General features: G+C 41.3%; 1 protein-coding gene across 3 annotated transcripts in view; it reads right to left on the reverse strand.

Moving 5' to 3' along the window:
• Nucleotides 1-18654, reverse strand: part of PDE5A (phosphodiesterase 5A) — a 130261-nt gene extending 111607 nt beyond the window's left edge. The window contains exon 1 of one of the 3 annotated variants that reach the window (XM_044767297.2): nt 18191-18654. In XM_044767297.2, coding sequence (XP_044623232.1) covers nt 18191-18312 — 122 coding nt within the window. In that variant the 5' untranslated portion in view covers nt 18313-18654. Of the gene's footprint in view, nt 1-16766; nt 16950-17622; nt 17875-18190 lie in introns of those variants that run through there. The other 2 variants (XM_070504690.1, XM_070504689.1) reach the window with 2 other exon arrangements.
• Between the last annotated feature and the right edge of the window lie 5075 nt (nt 18655-23729).

The following is a 23729-nucleotide window of genomic DNA, read 5'->3' on the forward strand; positions in this document are numbered from 1 at the left end:
TACCTAAACGCATTTATCCTATGGACCACTAGGCAGACAGTGAAAGATGGTCATATGCACTGATACAAATAATCTCCAGATTTATTAAGTGAAAAAAGAAGAAAGCTGAGGGGAAAAGAAGAGGTTGTCTTATTTCTGAGTTTCTACTAAGTCTTTCATTTATGGGATGCTCCCTTAATTATTTTACTTTGAACAACACTGTATTGTTTGGTAAATATATATTATTCTGAAATGGTGCCAATCTAGAATGAAATGGGGAAAAAATAACACAGATATTATCCAGATGCCCTCATAATTTCAAGAGTCGGATACAGTTATAAAACCCCTTTAAAGCTCTCTTTTAAAAGTAACACAGTAGACAGGTACATAGCACAGATCACAAGTATATACCTACAGCACAGAGATTTAAAAATATAACTGTCCTAATGCTTTATGAAGACATGCTGTGACTTAGGACAAACTTTCCAGTGACAGCAACATACGCTGATTCAAATAATGCTGTATCTTACAAACAGAGAGAAATGAGGGGGAGGTACTCTGGGAAATGCTTATATGGCAGCCGCAGTGCCAAAGGCAACTGATGTCACAAACACATGTGAGGCTGTCAAAAATGTATAGGAAGCTTTTAAATAAAATTGTTTTGTAAAATGTAAGATAGGAAAAAAGCAGTATGTGTAAATCAACGTAACTTACGGAAATTTTAAATATGTATATGTAACTTAAATTGTGAAATCAATATGAAAATAGGCATTTTAACCATTTCAGCTACAAACCTAAAACTTTGCCCCAACTTATTTCTTATCTTCTCATTGGAAAATGGTGATCAACTTTTTTATTTTTTAATCAAACCACATATGTAACAACTCCATGTGGATATCTAAGCAGACAGGTGAAAATGGGGGAAACAATTCCTAATGCCCCTCCCAACGTCATCTTGCTCCCATCTCACTCCCAGCCAGTCTTCCTCACATTAATAAACAGCACCATCACCTCCCCAGTTACTCAAACCAGACATCTCAGAATTACTCTAAATCTCTGTTTCCTTCAATTCTCACGTCCAATCCAAGTCGCATCTACTTGACTCACAAAACCTTCTATCCCAACCTGTTCGTTTCTATCTCCTGTCCTACCACTCTGGTCCAAGCCCCACCATATCCTACCTGGACTATGGCCACAGCCCCAACTGCTCTCTCTCATATCATACATGCCCCTTTCAATCCATTCTCCAGACAGCAGCCAGAGTAATCTTTTAACAAAGTAAACCTTAAGAGCTTAACTACCCAACTTGGCTTCTCCATGAACTGAAAATAAAACCCAAACTCTTTGAAACCCCCACCACGGCTGCTCTCGCCCATGCTGGCCTCCTTGGTGCTCCTCAAGCACACTAGCTCCAACTGCCCCCAGTCTGGAATGCTCTCCCCTCCCCTGCGCCGGCTGATCACAGCCTCCTCATCTCATTATTAGATACTTTTTTTGTTTATTAATCTGCTGGTTTGCCTGTCTTTCCTGACCAGATGTAAATTTCATCAGAGCTACTTGTCTCCCTTGTTCACTACTGCATTCCCTGTCACATAGAAAATGCCTGTTACACAGTATGTCCTCAGTAAATATTTCTTGAGTGAAGTGAGTGAATAAATAAATGAAGCCTCCTAAATTAACTGCATCAAAAGGGACAACAGTCTTTTGAATATCTGAATGCTAGTATATTCGTTACAGAAAATCAACATTGTGTTTTAGCTATTAACCATCTCTCTGATGCTAAGCATCGTAACTGATCATGGCTAATTTATCCTCATATACCCTGCAGTGCCGAATATATGTCTCAGAGCCAGTGTTCAAAAATTCTTCATGGGGCCGGCTCCGTGGCCGAGTGGTTACGTTCACACGAGCTCCGCTGCTGCGGCCCAGGGTTCGGATCCTAGGCGCGGACATGGCACTACTCGTTAGGTCACGTTGAGGCGGCGTCCCACATGCCACAACTAGAAGGACCCCCAACTAAGATATACAACTATGTACGGAGGGGGTGGGAAGGGTTGGGGAGATAAAGCAGGAAAAAAAAAAAAGATTGGCAACAGTTGTTAGCTCAGGTGCCAATCTTTAATAAACAAAAACATTCTTCACGTGTTTTTTATTACTACAGTTAATTGTCTCACAAGTGATTTACCTCTAGATATTTTCTTGGAGACGTGAACTCAGTATTAAATGACACAGGTAAATGGATCTAGTATATTCAGTCATGCAATCAACAATTCTTATTAACTACCAGTCCTGGAGGGAAGAAGTTTCTCATGACCACATTATTGATTATCTGAGTCCCTGCGGTTATATGCTTGCGTGGGAAAACATATGTTATCAAAACATCAAAACCATCACTTATGAATCAACCCCAGATCAAATTAAATCATCCCTCACACCTCCCTCCGTCAGGCCTCCCTGAAGTGTTGCAGTGCGTGACCTACGTGGCTGGATGAAGTGGGCCCCTCCTCTTAAGACTAACTTCTATCCTCTCCCGATGAGTTTTTAATACTTCAGTCTCTATACAAGTACAAATCACCTGCAAACTGAAATTGAAATTCCTATACAAGATACAGAATTTCCAGAAGTAGACAAAAGTGATGCCGGAGAAGCATTCTAATATTACACAGAGCCACTGATGAACAAGAGCTATGCCCAATTAAAGACCAGCTAACAACTGAAGAAAGAATCAACAAGGATAATGAGATAACAGATACTTGAAAAGAGAATTCTGTTCAAATAATTACATTCTAGACTAAGAAAGGCCCTTGGAAAAACTGATGAAGTTTTCAAATATTAATTCAAAAAAACTATTTTTTGGGGGAAAAAAATCTCTTTATGATCCTGCTGCAAAAGTCAAACATGAGGTATACATGTATTCATACGATAAACATGTGCCATTGTTTACGGTACAGTTTTGTCAGAAAATCAATTGTTTATTGTAAAAATTAGCAAGGAGTTTTCATTATAATCTCAATTTTATGAAATCTAAAATAAGATAAATTTACTTTCATAATCTACGGTTCCATTTTTCAAGATAAAGTTCCAATTAAAACATTTTCACTGCTATTTTAATTGAATTCACTTTTAAGCATCCTTTTTGTCTAGAATGAATTATTCTCATGAGGTAAAGATTGCTGAGCGGGGCTGGGCACCAGGGAAATGGTAATGAGCAACCTCAGATAAATTATTAACTGACCTCTCCTCCCCAAACTGAAGTTTATATTGTGTTCAGAGGTTAATTTATATACATATTGGATCTTGCTGTCATATGAAATTAAATGTAAATGCACACAAATGAATAAAGATGGAAAAGGTGACTGCAAACATGTCAAATATAAGGGTAAAAAGTACCAGATGGGACTCAAGAAAGCTGCGTGGTGATTCTCACCGGGCAAATCACTCCTATGACCTTGCATAGGATCTCTATTTTCCATTCTTGCTCTTCCTTGATTGTATGGGACTTTGAAAACTATTTACATTAGTGATACCGAGGAAAAAAAAGCATCTTTTATTTAAACCTAGTGAGGCAGGCATTAACAATCCTGCTTTGTCAATTATGAAGCTAAATTAAATGGTTGAACCAAACACATTCTGCTATTTGGAGCAAAACCAGGTCTCCTGTTCCAAGTCTTACAGCCTGGAAGAATACAAAAGTTCGGGAACCTCAGTGCTTGTCATGAAGAAGGCCTCCATGACCTCCCGCTGCATCAGAAAGGGTCAATGTCAAATTCAGGCACACGAGGCCAGAGAGAGTAAGATCACTTCCAATAACAGTCTCTAACTTCTTTCCATTCAGATCATAAAAGGATGGCACACTCAACCACAGAGGTAAGAACTCTGCCTCAGAGGACTCAGGAGAACAAAGATTCTTACGGTTAGTGTCCTTAAAAAGACCTGCCTGAATCCCATGTCTGTATTTCTCTGAAAACAGGTCACATTTAATAAATCTAAGACAAGGCACTAAACAGAATGTATTATAAATGTGTTCGAGACAAGAGTCATTCTTAGGGTTGCTTGATTTAGCAAATAAAAATACAGGACATTCAGTTAAAATTGAGTTTCATATAAACAATGAATAATTTTTTAGTATAAGTAGTATCTGAAATTCAAATTTAACTGGGTGTCCTGTATTTTAGCCGGCCACTCTAGTCATTCTATCTTCTGTTTTTCCCAACTGGAATTGTTGGCAGAAAGACCACAAAGAAAAGGTAAGGTCTATGCAGCATACTAATGAGTTCCAGGCTATCAAATCTCTAATACTAATTTTATCATCAAAAGAGCACAAAGGATCCTGTATATAACACTGTGATCCTGTGTATGGATAAAGGAACCTTTTGAAAGCTCCTGGATTAATAATTTGTGGCATAAAATTCCTCGTTAAATCAAGCTTTCTCCTGTTACTCTCCAAACCATACTATATAATGTATTTAATAGAGAAAAAACAAACTGCAGTCGACATATAAAAGAGAGATTGACTAACTGCTAAAAATTTGGGGGACGACAAAGCATTAAGAAGCTGTGTTTTTTACCCATGAATCCTAAATTCTAATCTAGTCTTAGCATTTGCTACTAACAGGATGTGTAACCAGTGGCAGAGTTCTCTTTCTGCATTTCAATTTCATCCTCTATAAACAGGGCAAATACCACCTATTCTGACTTCCTTTCGAAGTGCAAGGTGCTGACTTCAGCAGGGTATGAAGTCGAGAATACCAAACTGGCTGTCAGGAGATAATTCCAGTTCCAGCTACAAGACAACACACATGTGAGGGTGAACTAGTTACAACTTCTCTGGGGTTCAGGTTCTCCAGGTGTAAAAATGGGCAGCTGTATTAACAGGCCATGAAGACCCCACAACGGCTTACAGTATCAAAGGCCAGGAGGGCATCATTAGGTCAATCAACTTCCTTAGCCTCTTTTTGTCCCTCGGTTTCCTCATTTTTACATAGCCTTACTCCTTCACTCACTGCACAGAGTTGACATACGAGTCAGATAGGAAACGTGTGTGGAAGCATTTCAAAATCTCTCCCACGTCTTTAACATTTTGCTGTCTCACATGCTTTAGTACTCATCCCAATGGTGATGTAGGGCTGGGGTAAGGAGCAACGGCTGTTTATTTCCTCATAAAATTCTGCCAAGAGAACCAGGGAAAAGACGGGAAAAAAGGTGGTGTTCCTGGGTACAGGCCCACAGGCTGAGGGGGCTTCATGGGGTCTGGCAACAGGCTGACTACACGCACCCTGAGGACTCGAAGTCCTTGGCCAAAGCAGATACTTCAGAATGCCATTCTTTATAGACTCTCCCTAAGTTTTACCCCAAAAAAGAAGAGTTACATCCTAACTCTACATAAGTTACACCCTAGCCATCCGAGCAAAAAGAACGAAGGGGACATCTGTTCCACAAAGGTATTTTACCCTTTGCTACCAGCACTAGTTAACTCAGAGACTTGACTTCCATGTGCAAGCCTGTCCTTGCTCACTGCCCTGCAAACCTGGGAGCAATCACGAGCAGAGCGGCCCTCTTGAAGTCTTTGAGTTGATTTAACTTTTACAAGGCTGTTAATGAAAGACAACAGGCCCTAGACACTTGAAACAAAGCCATGGCCAAAGGAGAGGCAATGAAAACTGATGCCAAGGATTTATAATCAATGACAAGATCCTGATGTTTAACATCCCATACAAACCATTCCCTGTCTCCTCACCACAATGTTTTATTATCCGCCAGTCATTTATTTCCGTCCTCATTTTATTACACAAAAAATTTCTTACCTCATAAATGAGTTGTATTATACACCAATTTTAAGTGGGTAAATTAGATTTAGTTTTGTTTTAGACTTTTTACAATATGTCTTAAAATAACGGGAGAAATCTCAGGGGGTACCAAAAATCAATGTTGGGAGTTATTCTGCTCAGGTAACACAAATGCAAATCCTATCTGTGGCTTCAAACCTGTATTCTGCATACCACAGACGCTGCACAGGATCGCTGAGGGACCCTTTCCCACAGTGAGCAAGTCAAGAACCCAAAACACTGATAGGAATTAGATAGTAGGAAATAAAACCAATGGAAGTTGCCAAAAACTTGCTATAAGTTGTCAAAAATGTAACTTGAATTTTAAATCGCAAATCTCTTTTGAACAATGAATGCAATCAATCCCCGTTTATTGTCCTAATATTCTACTTCAGAGAAGACTTTTGCAGCTCAAACTGCTCCTGCAATGACAATTTGATATAAAAATCAGTGTCATGAAGAATAACGCTCAACACACTTTGATTTCATGAGGCTTCTTTACAGCACTAACAGCACTGCGCCCTTCAAGACGGTGTTACAAGGTGGGTGGAGTGCCCTGCAAAACTAAATTGAGTTCACACACTCACAAGGCCAGGCAGCCTGGGTCTAGCAGCGGCTGCAGGCAAAAGCTGAACTTGACATTTCCAGGGCCGGACATTTTGCTATGTCTTTACTAACACACAGAGGGATGAATACATTCATTCTTGAGTGATAAAAAAGATCAAAGGAGTTCTAGGGGGCTAGGAAGCTTAGAAGGTGAACTGTCCTTTTTTTACAATGGTTGTAACACAAGGCTTATTTCATCAAAATTATACACATGGCAGAGAGAAAGTGCTATATATTCCATTCTACACTTCCTATGTGCTCATATGTTTTAGGTAGATGAAAAGTGTATCATAGACTCAATTAAGTTATTGATTAAATTTCATGGTGCCAAGTGAGTAATACCTTTTTTAGGGATATTTAAATAAGTTTTGTATATTGGGTACACTTGATCCCATACTTTCTAAAAATTTTATAGATTAGTAATATTCAGTTAAAAAATGAAAATATGGCACATCCTGTTAAGAATCAAAACTTTCCCCCTTTCCCAATTTCTCATTTTTCACTCAAGATTATTATAAACCTATCACAGGAAAGAAAACTATAATTTATTTTGTGTTCTGGAAATTTACCACTAATCTAGACAAGTCACAGCTTCCTCCAAATGCCTACTATCTAGAAGTATTAAATAGAATATGCAAAACTTATCGACAGGAAGGAGGGACCCAAGCTCTTGCATGGCATTTCAAATATGATTAGCAAAAGGGACACAGACACACACACACACCCACCATTGCCTGTGTCCACAAGGGCTCCATGCAGCAATAACTTTACTTTCTACTAAAGCTGAACTGCTTACTCATCTTACAAAAGAAATCTTCAAAAAGACAGAAATGTCTAAAAATACATATTCAATATTCCAGATGTCTTGAAAGGGAAAAATAATTAAAATACGTTGCCTAGGTTTTATAGAATATTTCTTGGCATCTAGAAAAGTAAGGAAAAAGAAAAAATTACAACATAAAGTAAAATTGTGATATAAACATAATAACTCTCATGAGTTAAAAATCTAATTAGGGACTGCCCCGTGGCCGAGTGGTTAAGTTCACGCACTCCGCTTCGGCGGCCCAGGGTTTCAAGGGTTCGGATCCTGGACGTGCACATGGCACCACTCATCAAGCCATGCTGAGGTGGCATCCCACATAGCACAACCAGAGGCACTCACAACTAGAATATACAACTAGGTACTGGGGGGCTTTGGTGGGGAGAAGAAAAAAAAAAAAGAAGATTGGCAACAAATGTTAGCTCAGGTGCCAATCTTAAAAATAAAACTGTAAAAAAAAATGTAATTCGATTTTAGATGAAACCTACTTGTAGAGCAACTAGTTTAATGTATTTTGTACTCTTGCCTAAAATAATGTATCAAAGGATAAAAATTCTTTTGAAAATACACTGTACTTAGGGTATTTCATGTTCTAATACTAAAAATATAATTGTAATGGCCTAGTACCTAAACTGTCAGCCACTCTATTTTAAAAAGTCATTTGAGAGTTCCCACTTTTTATACTCTCAAATTATATATGGAAACTAAACCCACTTGGGCAAGGTCTCTAGGCCCATCATTTAGTAAGATGCTTGCACAGTAAGAGGCCCTGGGAGAGACTTCTACCTCTTCCTGAGTGAGAGTCACATGACATTAACTGTAGGAGCCTTGCTTTGCTTCCGGGAATACGGACAGTGAATTCCAGCAGAGCATGGCGCTTAAGGGTCCCAGGTGGCAAAGACTTAGCCGTCAATCCCAGAACTACTACTATCTAAGAATGAGACCTTAGATACATTAATTACTCTCTCTCTAAAATGGAGATAATGGCAATAACCCTCATAGGGTTCTTAAGAAAAAGGAAATGATGCCCATAAAATGACAGCATGGAGTCTGGGACACAATGTTTTTAAAGATTTTATTTTTCCTTTTTCTCCCCAAAGACCCCCGGTACATAGTTGTATATTTTTAGTTGTGGGTCCTTCTAGTTGTGGCATGTGGGATGCCACCTCAGCATGGCTTGAGGAGCAGTACCATGTCCGTGCCCAGGATCTGAACCAACAAAACCCTGGGCCGCTGAAGCAGAGTGCACAAACTTAACCACTTGGCCACAGGGCCAGCCCCCTGGGACACAATGTTTAACACATGATAGCTACTGTTTTTAAGTTAATCAATTAAATGGAGTATACTCTCGAAAGTGATTTATTTTAATTTTATTTGCTTGAGGAAGATTAGCCCTCATCTGACATCCATGCCAATCTTCCTCTATTTTATATGTGGGATGCCGCCACAGCATGGCTGATGAGTAGTGTATGTCCACGCCCAGGATCCCAACCCAGGAACCCAGGCCGCTGAAGCAGAGTGCACAAACTTAACCACTAAGCCATGAGGCCAGCACCAAAAGTGATTTTCTTTTGTAAAAATAAAAATAATTTATTCAATGGGCTTCTATAGAATAACTAGATGTTAGCCATTTGTTGCTCCTAGTTTAAAAGCACTAATTTCTCTACAGAAACACTCATAAGAAAGAGATGTTTTAATGTTAGCATTTTCTCAAATTAGTACTGAAAAAACAGACTCCCTAGACCAATAACTACACTTACATATGACATAATTTTCTGAGTAACACAGAAAGATTAAGAGCTGAACATTTAGTTGAGAAAAATAATTGCAAGAAAGTAACTTGTTTTTCCATTACTACTTAGAAATTAATTTAAAAAAAATAAGTTATAGATTTGGGGGATGATTTTTTTCCAAAATATCAAAGATAAAATAAAACCCTTTGACTGGGAAAATATACAACTAATTACTATGATGAAAACCATAGCAGTATTTCATAATAACTGTCATTCTAAGTTGGAGAATGTTTTTAACACATGATAAAACAATGCTTTAACACCCTGCGACAGCAGATTTGGGGATTAAAGTTGATCTGTTTTAGCTCCTACCCAAGGGGGCTCACTTGGGGAAATTCTGTAAGTAGGCTGATGCATGGGCCTCATGGATGGCCATATAGCAGGTCCCTTGAGCAGTAACATTTGGGGAGACTTCTGGGGTGCCTTGAACAAAACAAGAGCAAAAAGTTGCACGCCCTCAATGATCCACGAAACACGAGTTCTCGTGTTCTTAAATCTACTATTAAAACATCATCCCGTTTTCTTTCTCTCCAGTGCTTTCTTCATCAGTCATGTGAATTAATCACTACAGCCAGAATTACAAAGAGTTATTAATTTCCTGTCTGGAAAGGGATAGTTGATAACTCATATGGAAATCTACTAAAATTATCTGTAGGAAAAACATAAAAATAACTCACATTATAATGTTAGAAATTTTTCTGCTCTTGGATCCTAATTCTATACGGTTTTAGTTACATAGTTGGCATAATTTGAACTGAATCCACTACAGGTATTTGGAAAATACTTAAAGGAGGAAACTATTCAATCTGAGAAGTCGACACTCTGCTCTCCTGGTGAGAATCCAGAATGCTTAGAGCTGGAAGAGATTTTTAAGCTCACTGATTAATCTGTCTGCCTTGATTCTCATTCCCTCTCACCTCCCATTTTAAAGTGGAGGTTTATTAACTTGAGACAGTCACAAAGCTGGGGACAAACTCGGGAAGTCTGGTCTCCCATTCCAGTCACCTTTCCAGGACCTTACACGATCCACAAAGGTTCTGTTCAAACCATCAATAAAAATTCACCTAAAGAATGAGAAGGACACTTAAAGTCTATAAAACCCCTGTTCTGTTCTTCTAATTCCCATTTACCACAATAAGGGAGTGACTATCACAGTTGGTGATTATATTTAAGGCATTGATGATTCTCAAGGTAAAATAGTAAACTGAAAATCACTCTAAAAAAGGTAAGGAAATAGGCGTTATTTCCTTTAAATTTCTCAAGAACTCTATGAAGTGAATGCTCTTATTTCCATTCAACAGAGAAAGCAAATGAAGTACCTACGGTCATACTCTCAGAAAGAGGTAGTTCTGGCGGTGAAGTCTGAATCTGTCCTACGTGGGGCCCTTGCCCACCATAAACAGAAATAAATTTTAAAGAGTTCAGAACAGTGGCTCCCAACTCAGTCATGGTGCCAGCCCTTAGGGGGCATTGTGACCATGGCATCACAATGATGGGGGTGCTCCTGGAATTTAGTGTCTGGGGCCCAGAGACGTTAAACAGCCTGCAATGCTCTGAACAGTCTCTCAGAACAAAAAAAAGCGTCTCATTAGTTAGAAAGCTTTTGGTCCACCAAGATGCCAATAGCATGCCCTTTGGGAAGCATCAGTTTAGATGAATAAAAGATTAACGTACTATAACAGTATTAAATGAAATGGGAGATTAGGGGCACCTCCAAGTGATATCCTCATATGGTTTTACATTCAAATTTGACCGAGAGTTGGAAGAGACCCGTTTTATAATTCTCCGCGCATTCATAATCACGCGTATGAAAAATGTTCCTTTAAGGAAAACCTACTTACATCTGAAAGGAAAAACATCGTAACTGAAACCTATGCTGTGAATGTGTAAATTGACTTGCTTTGCAGCTTAAATATGGGACAGACTGGTCTATTGGCATTTCTCAATCTGAGGTCTGAGAAGTCCTGAGAATCCAAAACAAGTATGTTTTGAAGATCTGTACTTTTTCTGTGAAAATGTTTTTAATTTTGTGTTTTCACATTGATGACAAGTAAAACCAAAAAAAGGCAAAAGAAGTATACTTTAAATTAGTGGGATGACCACCTTAGAACCAAGTACTGTCCTACAATGTTAGCAGTCAGGTTTATATTTGTGTTTACAATCACAGTGCAGCCGAGTGGTTGTAGGATAAAGAGAAAATAAAAGATGTAAATATAATATGCAAATATGCTTTCAAACCAAGTAAAACCCAAACACTGGTATGTTGTGCCATAGGAATAAAGTTTCATGCCTGTTCACACAGAGACCCAGCGGGAGCAGTGAAGGATGCCTCCTAAGGTAGCCACAGCAAAGGCGAGCTGACCTCACCAGACACTCCATCGGGCAGTCAGGGCCACATTCACTTTGCAAGGGTGAGTTAACGAATGCTGTCAATTTGCATTTGGTTGGAGTTTTATCATTTTATTCATAATTAAATTATAAATTTATTTTGGTATTACAGTTGCATAAACTCTGTAACTGTGATTAAATTATATCTAATCTTAAGAATTCCATATTTAACTAATATTAAAATAAAAGGAAGTCCACATCCAAAAGATGGATGGATGGATGGATGGACGGACTGAAGGAAAGACAGATAGACTAGCTAGATATACAGACAGACAGATAGAATTTGACAAGATTATTTGATCAGCTGAATTTCAGAGCCAAACCAATCCCCAGGTATCTGGTACTTCTGGGTGTGCCCTCATCACTTTCTTTTGGTAATTCCCTCTCCCCCAATGACATATCCAACTATGGGTTACCTGCCCCAACAAAGTAATCAGCCCTATTCTTCTGGACACCATGATTGGTACAGAGAAGGCATGTGACCCAAACATGGCCAGAGTAATTGTGAGAGGACTGATGTAGTTAAGAAGGTACTTCTCTAGTATCAGAAGTTTAAGACCCACATAAATCTGCCAAGAAAAAACTTTTCTAGCACAGGAAGAAAGTATGCAGGAGAATAAACACAGCATAGGGGCAAAATGGATGGATGGATGGATGGATGGATGGATGGATGGATGGATAGACGGACTGAAAGAAAGAAAGATAGATTGGCTAGATATACAGACAGACAGAATTTGACAAGATTATTTGATCAGCTGAATTTCAGAGCCAAACCAATCCCCAGGCACTTCAATTATGCGAGTCAATTTCATATGAGTTTAAGTTGGGTTTCTGTCACTTGTGACCAAAAGCTTTCTAATATCCTGGAGCTCAATAAGAATATGTGTCTTTAACAGGGGAACATTACTTAAGTTTGAGAAACACTGGATTACATGATCCTCTCTAACTTTAAAGTTCAAAGATCCTGTATGTGTGTTTTAATTATTTCATCAGCTTAAAAGATCAGGATCTTTTCTCTTCTTATGACCTCAGCATAGGTATTCAACAGAGAGGAAATGATGATTCTTATTTTTTGTAGTTATCACTAGAAGCATAATATCAGGCAAGGATCTTTTCTCTCCCAAGTTTAAATATAATAAAATTATTCAGAGAAGATAATTTGCAAAAAGTTAATCTTACTTTACAAGTCAGAATCAAGGGAAAAAATCTCAAAGGATACAGAAGCTAACAATGGCACAGTAAGACTTGAAAAAGCATGTTTACTACAAACTACAAACCAGAAGATGAAAGGAAATATATATATATATATATCTTTAAAGGCTTTTTAAAAGCTTTTTAGAATGATTATCAAAATGATTCTGATGAACTTAACTCTGAGGTCGCTTTACCTGTCTTAAACATTTGGTTGGCAATAAGTATAAACTCCTACCAATTAGAGAAAATGAATAAAGCACTTACATTGTGAAAAATATATATATAATTCAAAATAAAATGAGAATACTGAGTCAGTAAATAAGATTACAGAGTTAAATATCAAACAAATGACTCATGTGGAAAGACTTTCTTCGATTTTTTATTCCTAGGTATGTAGCTCACGGGCATTCTTTACTGAGAACCTGACATAACAGATATTTCCAAGGCCACATCAATCCGCCGTAACACTGACCAACTGAATTTCCATCTGTCCAGTTAAACTAATTTCATAGGAAGTCCTGCAAGTCAGTAGCTAGTCTGCATCCTAAATTCAGAAATTAGTCATTTTTCAACCCTCCACTATCAATCAACTCAGTGATTTATTTAATTGCCCTGCAGTGTTTACGAAAGGCTTTTATCCCAGGAAGAGGTTTTTATCCTTCAATCAGCTCTGAGAACAAAGAACAAATCTAACTCGATACAACATAATAAATTTATATGGTTTAATAAATTATTAGGTTGAAAAATGTTTGGGGGATAAACTAATAAATACTGAGCAGTTCCGATTAGCCTTTTCAATTATGAAAGAAATCTTTCCCAAGCATTATTAAAAGGCACTGGGAAGTTCAAACCAAGTTCTAAGTGAATTTGTGTTTTCAAATCCAGAGGAAGGGGAGCATCTCAGTAAGGCATGTTCTCTGTCATCAGATGAAAGGTGAAGACAAAAACTTTATCCATACAACTTGAAAGCAGTTTCAAATATTTTAAAAGAAAATGGTATCAGAGACCAGAGTCAAATCATCTATTTAGGTGGCATTACTTAAAAAGGAAATTTTGTTACACGACATAATCAAAATGCTAAAAAGTGCTCATCTTGAGGTGCTGAAGACATGACCTTGTGAAAATACTGGCAGTTTCTAGAGATCTTCTGATCACAAACTGAAAAAAAAAAAAGTACTGAATAGTACTACAGGCCTATTTAGATGATGTTATACTAAGCACACAGAGATATCCATCTATGACTAACGGCGACTGCATTAATTCTACCACATTTTAGGAATCATGATCTTGTATTTCAAGATCTGAATGGATCTGCATTTGAAACCTCGAGAACACTAGACCTACAAGGGCAATGAGAAATAGCCTTTCAGGGGCTCCTACGGATTCTTCCAGAAAGGAAGAATTCAATCCACATGAGGACTTTTAGGTCACTAAAGGCTGCTTAGAGCTGGCTATATGGACCCCTGGTTATACACAATAAAAGCAAAAAAGGCCGTTATTGCACCATCAGAAAAATATTATAAATAATATTGAAGTCAGACTGAGCCTATGCCCACAGAGTTTTATCTTTAATACTAGTGAGTGCTTAACAAAATATGCTTAACAAACCATTTGTCTGAAAATTGTGAAAAGTTTCTATCCCTATGTAGTTATAGAAAGAGTAATTTTTAAGAGCAGATAGCAATATTTATTTTATATCCGTCATCTGATTTTAATAAAAATATCTTGCAAACAAAGATGTTTCAGCTTTTAGAGATGAGAAAAAAATTACCAAAAAGAAAGGATCACAAACACAGGGCCTGGCAGGTCAGCTAATTCAGCACAGCCCTGCAGGGTCGAATGAAAAGTCTGTAACAGAACACCACGCGGAGGTGTGAAGCTTCTGGACTTTGATCCAAGCAGTCATAAAAACTTGTCCTCACTTAATATTTCCTATTTCCAGTATATACCAAATATTCTCAAGCTTTTGCCTAGTACAAAACAAAGCAATAAAAAGTCAATTATATTACCCCTACCACACTAAATGACCTAAAATATCACCCCCTACCACAGAGCTGATTAGTAACTAATGAAAGGTAACATTATTTTAATATGCTGTCAAGAATAACAACAGCTGTTAAGCGGCATTAGCAGGGGAAGGCTGCCTTGTGAATGCATGAGCACTAAGAGCCCTTAATTAAGACAGCATCTCGGGCCTGGGGGACTGCAAAGTTGTCTACAATAGTGAGGGTGGGAGTTTTCCATATATTGCGGTTACTAGTTTCAAATGCATTTTTATGCCAGTAGATTATGACTTGTTCAACTGACTCTCTCAAATTCATATAAACAGGCTGTGATTACTAGAAAGCGTCTATCCTAGGCTCCAAGCTACAGATTTTAATGGGGTGCTTAGCTCCAGAGCTGAAGATAGTTACAAGAAACAGTGTAACAGAGCAGCACAACTGCATTCAAGGTCAACCAGAATTCACAGGTGTTTAAATGAGAATTTAGGAATGCCAGGAGCTCCATTCTGTTCAATGACTGCTACTACAGTGCAGATCATTCACGTCCGGGGACAGGATAGAGAAGCATGCATGCATGAATGTCAAAGGACAACAATTAAATCAAACAACGTAGAAATAGTTCCATCAACACGCCTGTTTACAGGCACAGATGGCCAATCTAAGTGAATCCAAATGTATTTCAAATCCTAAAACATGCCAAATGCCTCTACAGAACTATCCTGTTTCATGGGTTCCTGAATCACATACGGTATTCATTTACACTTACAAAGTGTAATAAAAGGGACAAAAGCAAAGCAATGTGAGCTTCTAGTTAAAAAATAAAATCTTAGCTGTAAAGTTAAAATGTCTGCGATAAGTTTGTACCACAACCATGTGAATCTTACTGGATTTAGCTGTTTGGCATTTTTATAATCAACTAACGTCCAAACTCTCAGTCTTAAGTCTCCAGTTAATGCCACCAAATTTCAGCCCAAACTGGAATATTGTTTTGTGAAGAACCTCTGGGTACACACAAGCTCTCAGATTATATTCTTTACACTGACAACTTTCAGCACTTTGCAACTCCTAAAATGAGGGCCTGTACTACTCAAATATTTTACACTTTCGCTTTCCAACTTATAGGCAACATAAACTCTTAAGACCATATGTACACACACATATATCATAGAAAGGGTTCAGCCTGTTGTCAACATCAACTATAATATAAAAACCCTAACTGAAAAAAAGTATATAGTCTCAGACGATCTAAAGTTTACACAGAGCAGTATAATTTTGAGAATTAAGGTTTTAATCCTATACTACTTGGGAGAAGTAATGCGAAAAGAAATGTAACTTAACTCTTCATTTATTTTCCAATAATATGTTACTTTCAATGTTTTGGCGGTCTTTGAAAGTGAAGTGTATGACTAGTTAAAAACTACCACAAACAATCCCAAACTTATGCCGTTGGGGGAGGGGGTGAAGGGCATTTATGCTGATTTATAAAACAACTTTTTTCTTTCAACTGTTAATAATCTGCCTAAAGAACACCTCCAGCGAACAGCCACACACGCTTAAAAACTCAGCCCAGTTCTCTGCCTACTCCCCGTTCTGTGCGCTAGGATTCACGGGGGGCAGAAGGTGGAAACGTAGGGAGAAAGGAGAGTGAGGACAGATGGCCTTGGGGTAGCAGGTGACATCTGAACACTGTCAACCGACAGCAATCAATAACTCCAGACCTGGATGGCCTTAGTGCCTCGCCCCAAACTCACAGAAAAGTGCCCTTTGAGAAGAAACCACTTTCCTTTCCGGGTTTACTCTGGTCGCTCCAGATTTAGGATTTTGAAGGAAGAAAGAGAAAGAGGGAAAGAGGATTTAAAACGAAGGTGGAGTAATTAAACAAAACATAAGATTTGTCCCGAAGCCATCGCCTCTGTCCAAAAACCCCGAAAGTAATCAAATCGACAACTCGTTAGGAGAAAGGGTTAAAAAGATCCCCATCTAAGACCCCAAAGTAATACATCCCCAAGAGACTAAAGGAAGACAAAAATGTCTTACAATCTATATTCAATGAAACATCGCCCCACCGGTGTGACCCGGCGCCACCACCCAGCACCGGGTCCCCGCCGCACCCCCGGGGGGAAAGTGGGACGGGGGGGGGGGATGCTAAAGGAAGTACCTTGTTTTGTCTCCAAAGGGCAACATAGCAAACGTGGGAAGTTCGAGGTGCAGATCCTGCGGCCCCGGCGGACCCTGGACTCCAGGAGGCGCCGGGGGGCCACGACGCGCCCAGGTGAGGCCGAGACTCGAAGCCGGGTCCCCTACCGCCCCCACCGCCGCGCCGCCGCCCCGCACTGCGCCGCCCCCTGGCGGGGAGCGCCCGGCAGAGCCGAGGCCGCGCGCCGGCGGGTGGGAGCCCAGCGCCCAGCCCCGGCCGGCTCCTCCACCATCACCGCCCAGTGCGCGCCTCGCGGGCGGCCCGGCCGGCCAGCGCGGGCTGCCCGATGGCCGCTGTCCAGAGCCGGCGGGGCGCGGTTCGGGACCTTTCTGCAAAGGCGTGCGTCCTCCAGTGGGCCCGATTCCGCGCGCCGCAGCCTCGCCCGCGCCCCGGCTTCGCACCGACTCCTCGGGCTTCGGAGGACCCGCCCGCCGCGCGCTCTCCGCTCCACCCTCCTCGTCCCTCGGCTTCAGCCTCAGTTCCTCCCCAACTCTCCGGCAAGCGTTTCCCACGCGCGCCCCGACTGCCCGCTGCACCGCCGCCTCCCAAAGGACAGGCTCCCTCCCCGCCCTCCGCCGCGGCCGCCCGGCGCCTGGCTCCTGACCAGGAGGAGCCGGCCTCTGGGGTCGGCTGGGGCCGCGCGGGACCCGCCAGCCCCTCGGGGTCCGCTGCCCGCCGCGCCTCCCCCGCGCCCTTTGTGTGCGCGCCGCTGTCCCCTCCACGGAGCCCTTTCGGCGGCGCCGCCTTGGGCGCAAGAGCGTGTGAAAGGAGGCGCGCGGGACAATCGGGGGACTGGAAGGGGGCAAAAGGCACTCACTCTGGGAAGGTTCAGGCATGTTGCTGCCTTTGGACTTCCTCGTGGTCTCGCCCCTTCCCCGGCTTCCCCGCCCCGCCAGGGCCGGGGCGAGGGGGGACGGGGGAGGAGCGGAGCCGCCGGGACTGAGTTGGAAATGGTGCTTCCGGAGCTGCAGGGAAGGGGCTCAAAAACTGTTTTGGTTTCGCTAAGGATATTTAGGGGAACCAGGAGGCTAGAGAAGGGCTGGAGGAAGGCCCGGGAGCACGGCTGTATGAAAATAATCTTGCTCCCAGGGAATACCAGGGCGGTCACGGTTGGGGGGTGGGGCGGGGGCGGAACGTACATTTTTGTATTTGAACTTTGTGAGCAAGTTGGATCGAATCCGACGCTTGGGGTTTTTTTTACTGTACTCGCCTTAAAGTCGAGGTCTCTACACCGTAACAGGACCAAGGACCTACTTCAAAAGGGAAGGGCCTGGGAACGGAGGCTGTTTAATGGTGAACGAAGGGGAAAATTCAAAAGAGGGGAGAGATCAGCCCCAGGTCACGCTCCGCGCCCCGGTCGCGTCTTCCCTGGGTCCTCTTCTTACCTGGTGGCTTTCCTAACAAAGTAAGAGAAGGTAAAGTCCCAGTGATCGTCCAGCCAGGCTTCCACTGAGTCCTGGTCCCGCTGCTGCGGCGGCGGCGCAGAGCCGAGGCCGGCCCGCTCCATGATGGGCGCAGCGCGTCTCTGCGGCTCGCGGGCGCTGCTCGGCCGCCCCAGCTGGGGTCCCTCCCTCGGAGGAGCAGGCTGCTGCCGCGAGACCCTCCCCCTTCGCCTTGCTCCGGTCCGGCCGGCTTTCGGGGAAGCGGCTCGGGCACCGGGCCAGCCTTCTGCCGCGCCCCGCCTCTCCCAGTCCTCACGGCTCCCAGGTGTGCCGGGCGGGGCCCTGCGCCGCAGCCCCGCGCCCTCCTTGGGGTCCGGCCGAGCCTGGCTCTCGCAGGCTGTCGAGTCCCCAGATTCCGAGGCGGCTGCGGCGGCGACTGGCAAGCTCTCCGGAAGCTAAGTGGCCACGGCTAGAAGGAGGCCACGCGGCCGCTGGGGTGCGCTGTGTGCCAAGCCGGCTCCCGGGGAGCGCGCAAAGGTGACTGTAGTGTGTTCTCGGAGTGGCCCACTCCAGAAAAGGCAAGGTCGCGATGTGAAGACCCATCCCGAGCCCAGAAAGCGGGAGCTAGGGGAAGTTTCGCCCGAACGTGAGAGGTGGTGCTACCTTAGGCGCTTTTCTTCGGGCCTGGGAGAACAATGACTGTCCCGTCTCGCTTTCCTCCAGCCTAGCGCTCCGGTCTGCGGCGAGTGGGGACCGATCTCCCTCGGAACCCAGCCAGCGCGGTGGCTCAAAGCGCCCAGCCACCGACCGCGGCCGGGTAAGGAGAGGGACGTGTGCCGCCAAGACAGATGTCGGGGTCTGGGTGGGTAACTTCCAGCAAAGCCATTCCCGTACTTCATGTTAATAAGAACAACCATAATCATTATAAGCTAAGTGTCTTTGCATCAGACACCCCCTTTTCGTGACTATTTCCAGAAAAAGAAAAAGGTAAACTGAAATAATCAGGGATGGTTTGTGAATGAAGTCAGAAAACAAGGACATCTCTCTACAATTAGGGTAACTTGAGAGCACCGGTGCTACGCCGGTGCAGAGCAGCAAGTTTCCCACTTGAAATTAATTCGTCATTTATATTTAACTGGAATTAACGTAGACACACACACACACTCTGGAAAAAGTATCCCTATAAAAGGGATCAGCCTTCCTTCTCTGTTTTGTCCCATCCCTGTCATGTTGTACAAGAAGAAATTGGTGTCTTCCTCTGCTTTGTCCTCACTCCCATCTCCCTGTCCTGTATTTGCAATTTTAGTATGGTATTTCGCAATGACCTAATTTTTTGGGCAGAATTAAATCTGGAGTTGTGTGTTTCACAACGTGTGAACGACACCATTAGCAGCGATATACCAAAAGTGATTGAACTGACATACTTTTACAAACTCCTTTCAAAACATTCTTGGCAAGAACGTAAGACATTACTCACTACATAGAAACACGTAATTAAATTGATAATATAAGAAGGTTAAAAAATGTCTTCCATTTCTCCAATGCAATGGTTTATCTTTCCTGCATTAAAGAATTGTCCTTTGGTAACTTCAGTTTCTCGAAAACTTGACTGTCGTCTGCAAGTAACCACAAACCAATAAAAAGTAAGCAAAGCAGTAGTGTGTGAAGTAGTGCACGATAAATTGTGTCCGATTTTAAAATGAGAGTTCTCTCTGCATTTGTTACTATGATACTGGTGACAGTCCTCTTGAAATAGAGACTTTCTCCTCAGTGCTCGGTGTTTCCCTGTGGAAATCCATGTGTTTCTTCGAACAGGAAGTCAATTATAATTTAAAACTCCGCTTACCTACTAAAGATGGAGTCAATTTTTGGCTTAAATTATTTGCTTTGGTTGGCAGCCTTGATTAAATAAACAGGCTCTATCCAAGTGTCCTTTTTTCTCTCCTAACCTGAAAGGGTTAAATTATCAGAAATTAGCAAGGTTTCTAAAAAAACTCACTGCAAGAAAAACAATCCATGGATTTTCTCATCGGTGAGTCTCAATTCCCTGTGGTGTAGATAGTGGATTGGGGGTTCCTGCTTAAGTCTTTTACCTGAGGTGAGCATAATACAAGGGATACGCTCTAGAAAGTTCAGAAAAAATTTGTAACAATACCTCTTGTAATTTTAAAGTACTTAAAGGTAAGTGTATTTTGAACAGGCCTCACCCTGGCCTCTTGTTTTTTAGCTCCATTTTATTCTATCCCAATTTGCTCTATTATTTTATGTTTTTAACTTATTGGTATGGGTTGCTCCAACCATCTCAAATTTTGTTTTAAAATGAGTTGAAGAATGAGTAAATAATAAACATTACCAGGAAATAACTTGAAAAATGCTGTTAATGCTATTTGCAACAAACAAATGTGACTTGACAGAAAGCCATCCAATACATTCCCATTGTACTAGAATAAAACCCAAACTCTGTAACATGGCTTACAAAGTTCTACATGAGTGACTTTTACCTACCTCTACTGTTAAAGGCTTTGGTCACACAACCAGAAAAAACAAACAAAACGATGAATGATCAAGTTCCTTTTCCAAAAAAGAGAACACAAATTGTAAGAGTCATAACATCTTTCTTGCCTTGCCTTGTTATTTTTCCAAACGCCGCACGATATCTTCTGCTCCCTTGAAGCAATCCTGTGTATTCTAGGCTCGACAAAATTGAGTAAATATATTTGCACATATAATGGCATCTAGGTTTCTCACTGTTGAAGGAGAAAGACTAGAGGGTGCATTGTGGTGTTGAAATGGAATTGGAGGTTAAAAATTAAATGTGTGTGTGTATGTGTGTCTGTCTGTGGGGAAATGCCACATAACAAGGAAACGCAGGCAGTTGCGAAGAGCTGTGGGCAGCCTCCAGTTGACAGCCTACAAGGAGCTCTGGCCAGCAAGAAAATGAATCCCTCAGTCTTCTAACTACAAGTAGGTAAATTCTGCCAACAACCTGAGTGAGCTCCGATATTTCCCCAGTTAAGCCTCAGACGAGACCACAATCCCAGCCCATACATGGATTGCAGCCTTATGAGATGCTAAGCAGAAGACATCTTCATAATTATCTTAATAATATTGAGTCCTACAATCCATGAACATAGTATATTTATCCATTTATTCCAGTCTTTTAAAATTTCTCCCAGCAACGTCTTGTAGTTTTTAATGTATATGTGTTGCATATATTTTGTTAAATTTATGTATGTATCTATCTATCTATATATCTATCCATCTAGCTATCTATCTATATTCCAGCTGTGTCACTGAGAGGTACTAGAAGCAATGATGTTCTAGTAGCAGTGAATACCCTTAGTACCCAGATTTTGGTTTCTAAATACCATTCTCCACTTTAAAAGAAACTAAGAGTCTTTGGAGAAAATATTCCACATGTAGGACAGGGAAAGTGCAAGAAGTGCCCAGAAATTTTGTTTTGCCAGAAAATAAAAAAGGCTTAAAAATAATGGCAATTATATATCAGAAGGACAGAAGATATAACTGAAAGGGGTTTCCAATGGACAGATCTGGAGCACTTGGAATATCAAAATATATAGTAGTAGTAACAAATTATAAACCATTGACTAAAGAAACTGTGATTCTATACTGATATAAATAAATAACTAGATAAGTAAATAAATAGAAGAGAATGTCCCTTACAGTAGAATGCCAAGTAATAAACATAAAAGGAATCATATAGTTAGAAAATCATTAACAGTTGCTAAAAGTAATAGGCGAGAGTTTGGTGATGACTGTGGTATTTACATCGTCTTAAGGTATCTCCTCAGAAGTTACATATTAGTTACCATGGAAAATAGTATCTGTACAACGAAGAGACCTTGTGGATACCTCTCTAACCAAGTGATCATTTAGATCTCGCTTTATTGGAGAAACCAACCATATATACCTTTTAATAGGATATACTGAGAAGGCCTCAACATCACTTCTGTGTTAGTCCTGCCAAAAATCTGAATCTAATCATGAGGATTAGATTGAGGAATTTCCACATAAACACACCCATTTTGAAGGACTTTCTACAAAATAACTGGCCTGTATGCTTCAAAGATTCCCAGGTTGAGAAAGATGAAGACCAAAGAGGCGTATATTAGTTATTTATTGCTATGTAACAATATCACCACAATTTTAGTGGCTTAAAGCAACATACCTACATCATCTAGTTTCTGTGAATAGGAAGTCCAGGCTCAGCTGAACCAGCTCTTCTGCTCAGGGGGTTTCATGAGGCAATCGAGGTGTCAGTCAGAGCTGCAGTCTCATCTGAGTTCACCTGAAGAAAGATCCAAGTTCACTCAGGCTGTTGACAGAATTCAGTTCCTTGCGATTGTAGAACTGAGGGATTCTTTTCCTTGCCGGCTTCTAGCGGGCTTCCAGCCTTCTCTGCTTCTAGAAGCCACCTTTACTTCCTTGCCACATGGAATTCCCCAACATGGCTGCTTGCTTCCTCAAAGCCAGCAAGAGAGAGAGACTCCAGCAAGATAGGCACTGTAATCCTATGTAGCATAATCATGCGATCATCTAACATAATCAATAATCACATACATCCTATCACCTTCACCTTATTCTGTTTGCTGGAAACAAGTCAAATCCTGCCTTCACACAAGAGGAGGGGATCACACCAGGATGTGAACACCAGGAGGTGGGAATGGTGGAGGCCACCTCAGCAATCCGTCTAGAACAACACTGTGATGAAGCATGCTGACTGGGTCATAGCGTATGTTCAGCAGATCTTTGTTGGGTCAATTTAAGAAATGCGGGCGTTCTCTTAGAGTCCTTGGGAAGTACTTCCATATACATATTGTATGTAAATAATCTCAGCAATTAATCTTTGATAAGAATAAATAATTCTTTACTTCTTTTAGTAGTCTTTGGAAGTCTTATCACACTTAATAAGATCACCTTTTACTCAGCAGCACTAGGCTTGTGTGAAACAGCAGATTTCTGAGGATAGTGTTGGAGTACATGTTTCAAGTTGTTGCAAAGTACAGATCAGCCTAGTACTTGAAATCCATGAATTTAAATCAGATCATAATTCTCAATCTCAAAAATAGAGCCAACTCATGAATAATAAAACTGTGTTATAGTGCAATGATTCCAATCAGTACACAATATTTTCTTTCCCAAATCAAACATGAGGTTTTCTACCCAAGTCTCTTGTAGCAGCCAAGAATTTAGTTTGATATACAAAGGCCGATCCATGTAAAAAGACATTGCGCAGAGGATGGTGTGCAGCTGTTCTTCGTATCAATGAAGGTCACACAGAGAGGAAATGGCCTTACTTTAAAACAGGAGGGATTTGGGACAGATACTAAACACACTTTCCTGACAGAGGGATGTAATACAGATGGATTCATGATGAAAAACAACTGTGGAATTTTTCCCTAGAGATTCTCACAAACAGGGTGGACAACCATCTGTTGATGATGCTTTGAGGTCCTGTCTAAGAAGCAGATCACTGCAGGAGCTCTTGAGGTTCCCTGCTGCCCTTTCACCTGCATATGGA

Source organism: Equus asinus, chromosome 3 (genome assembly GCF_041296235.1).
Source record: "Equus asinus isolate D_3611 breed Donkey chromosome 3, EquAss-T2T_v2, whole genome shotgun sequence".
Taxonomy (NCBI): Eukaryota; Metazoa; Chordata; class Mammalia; order Perissodactyla; family Equidae; genus Equus; species Equus asinus.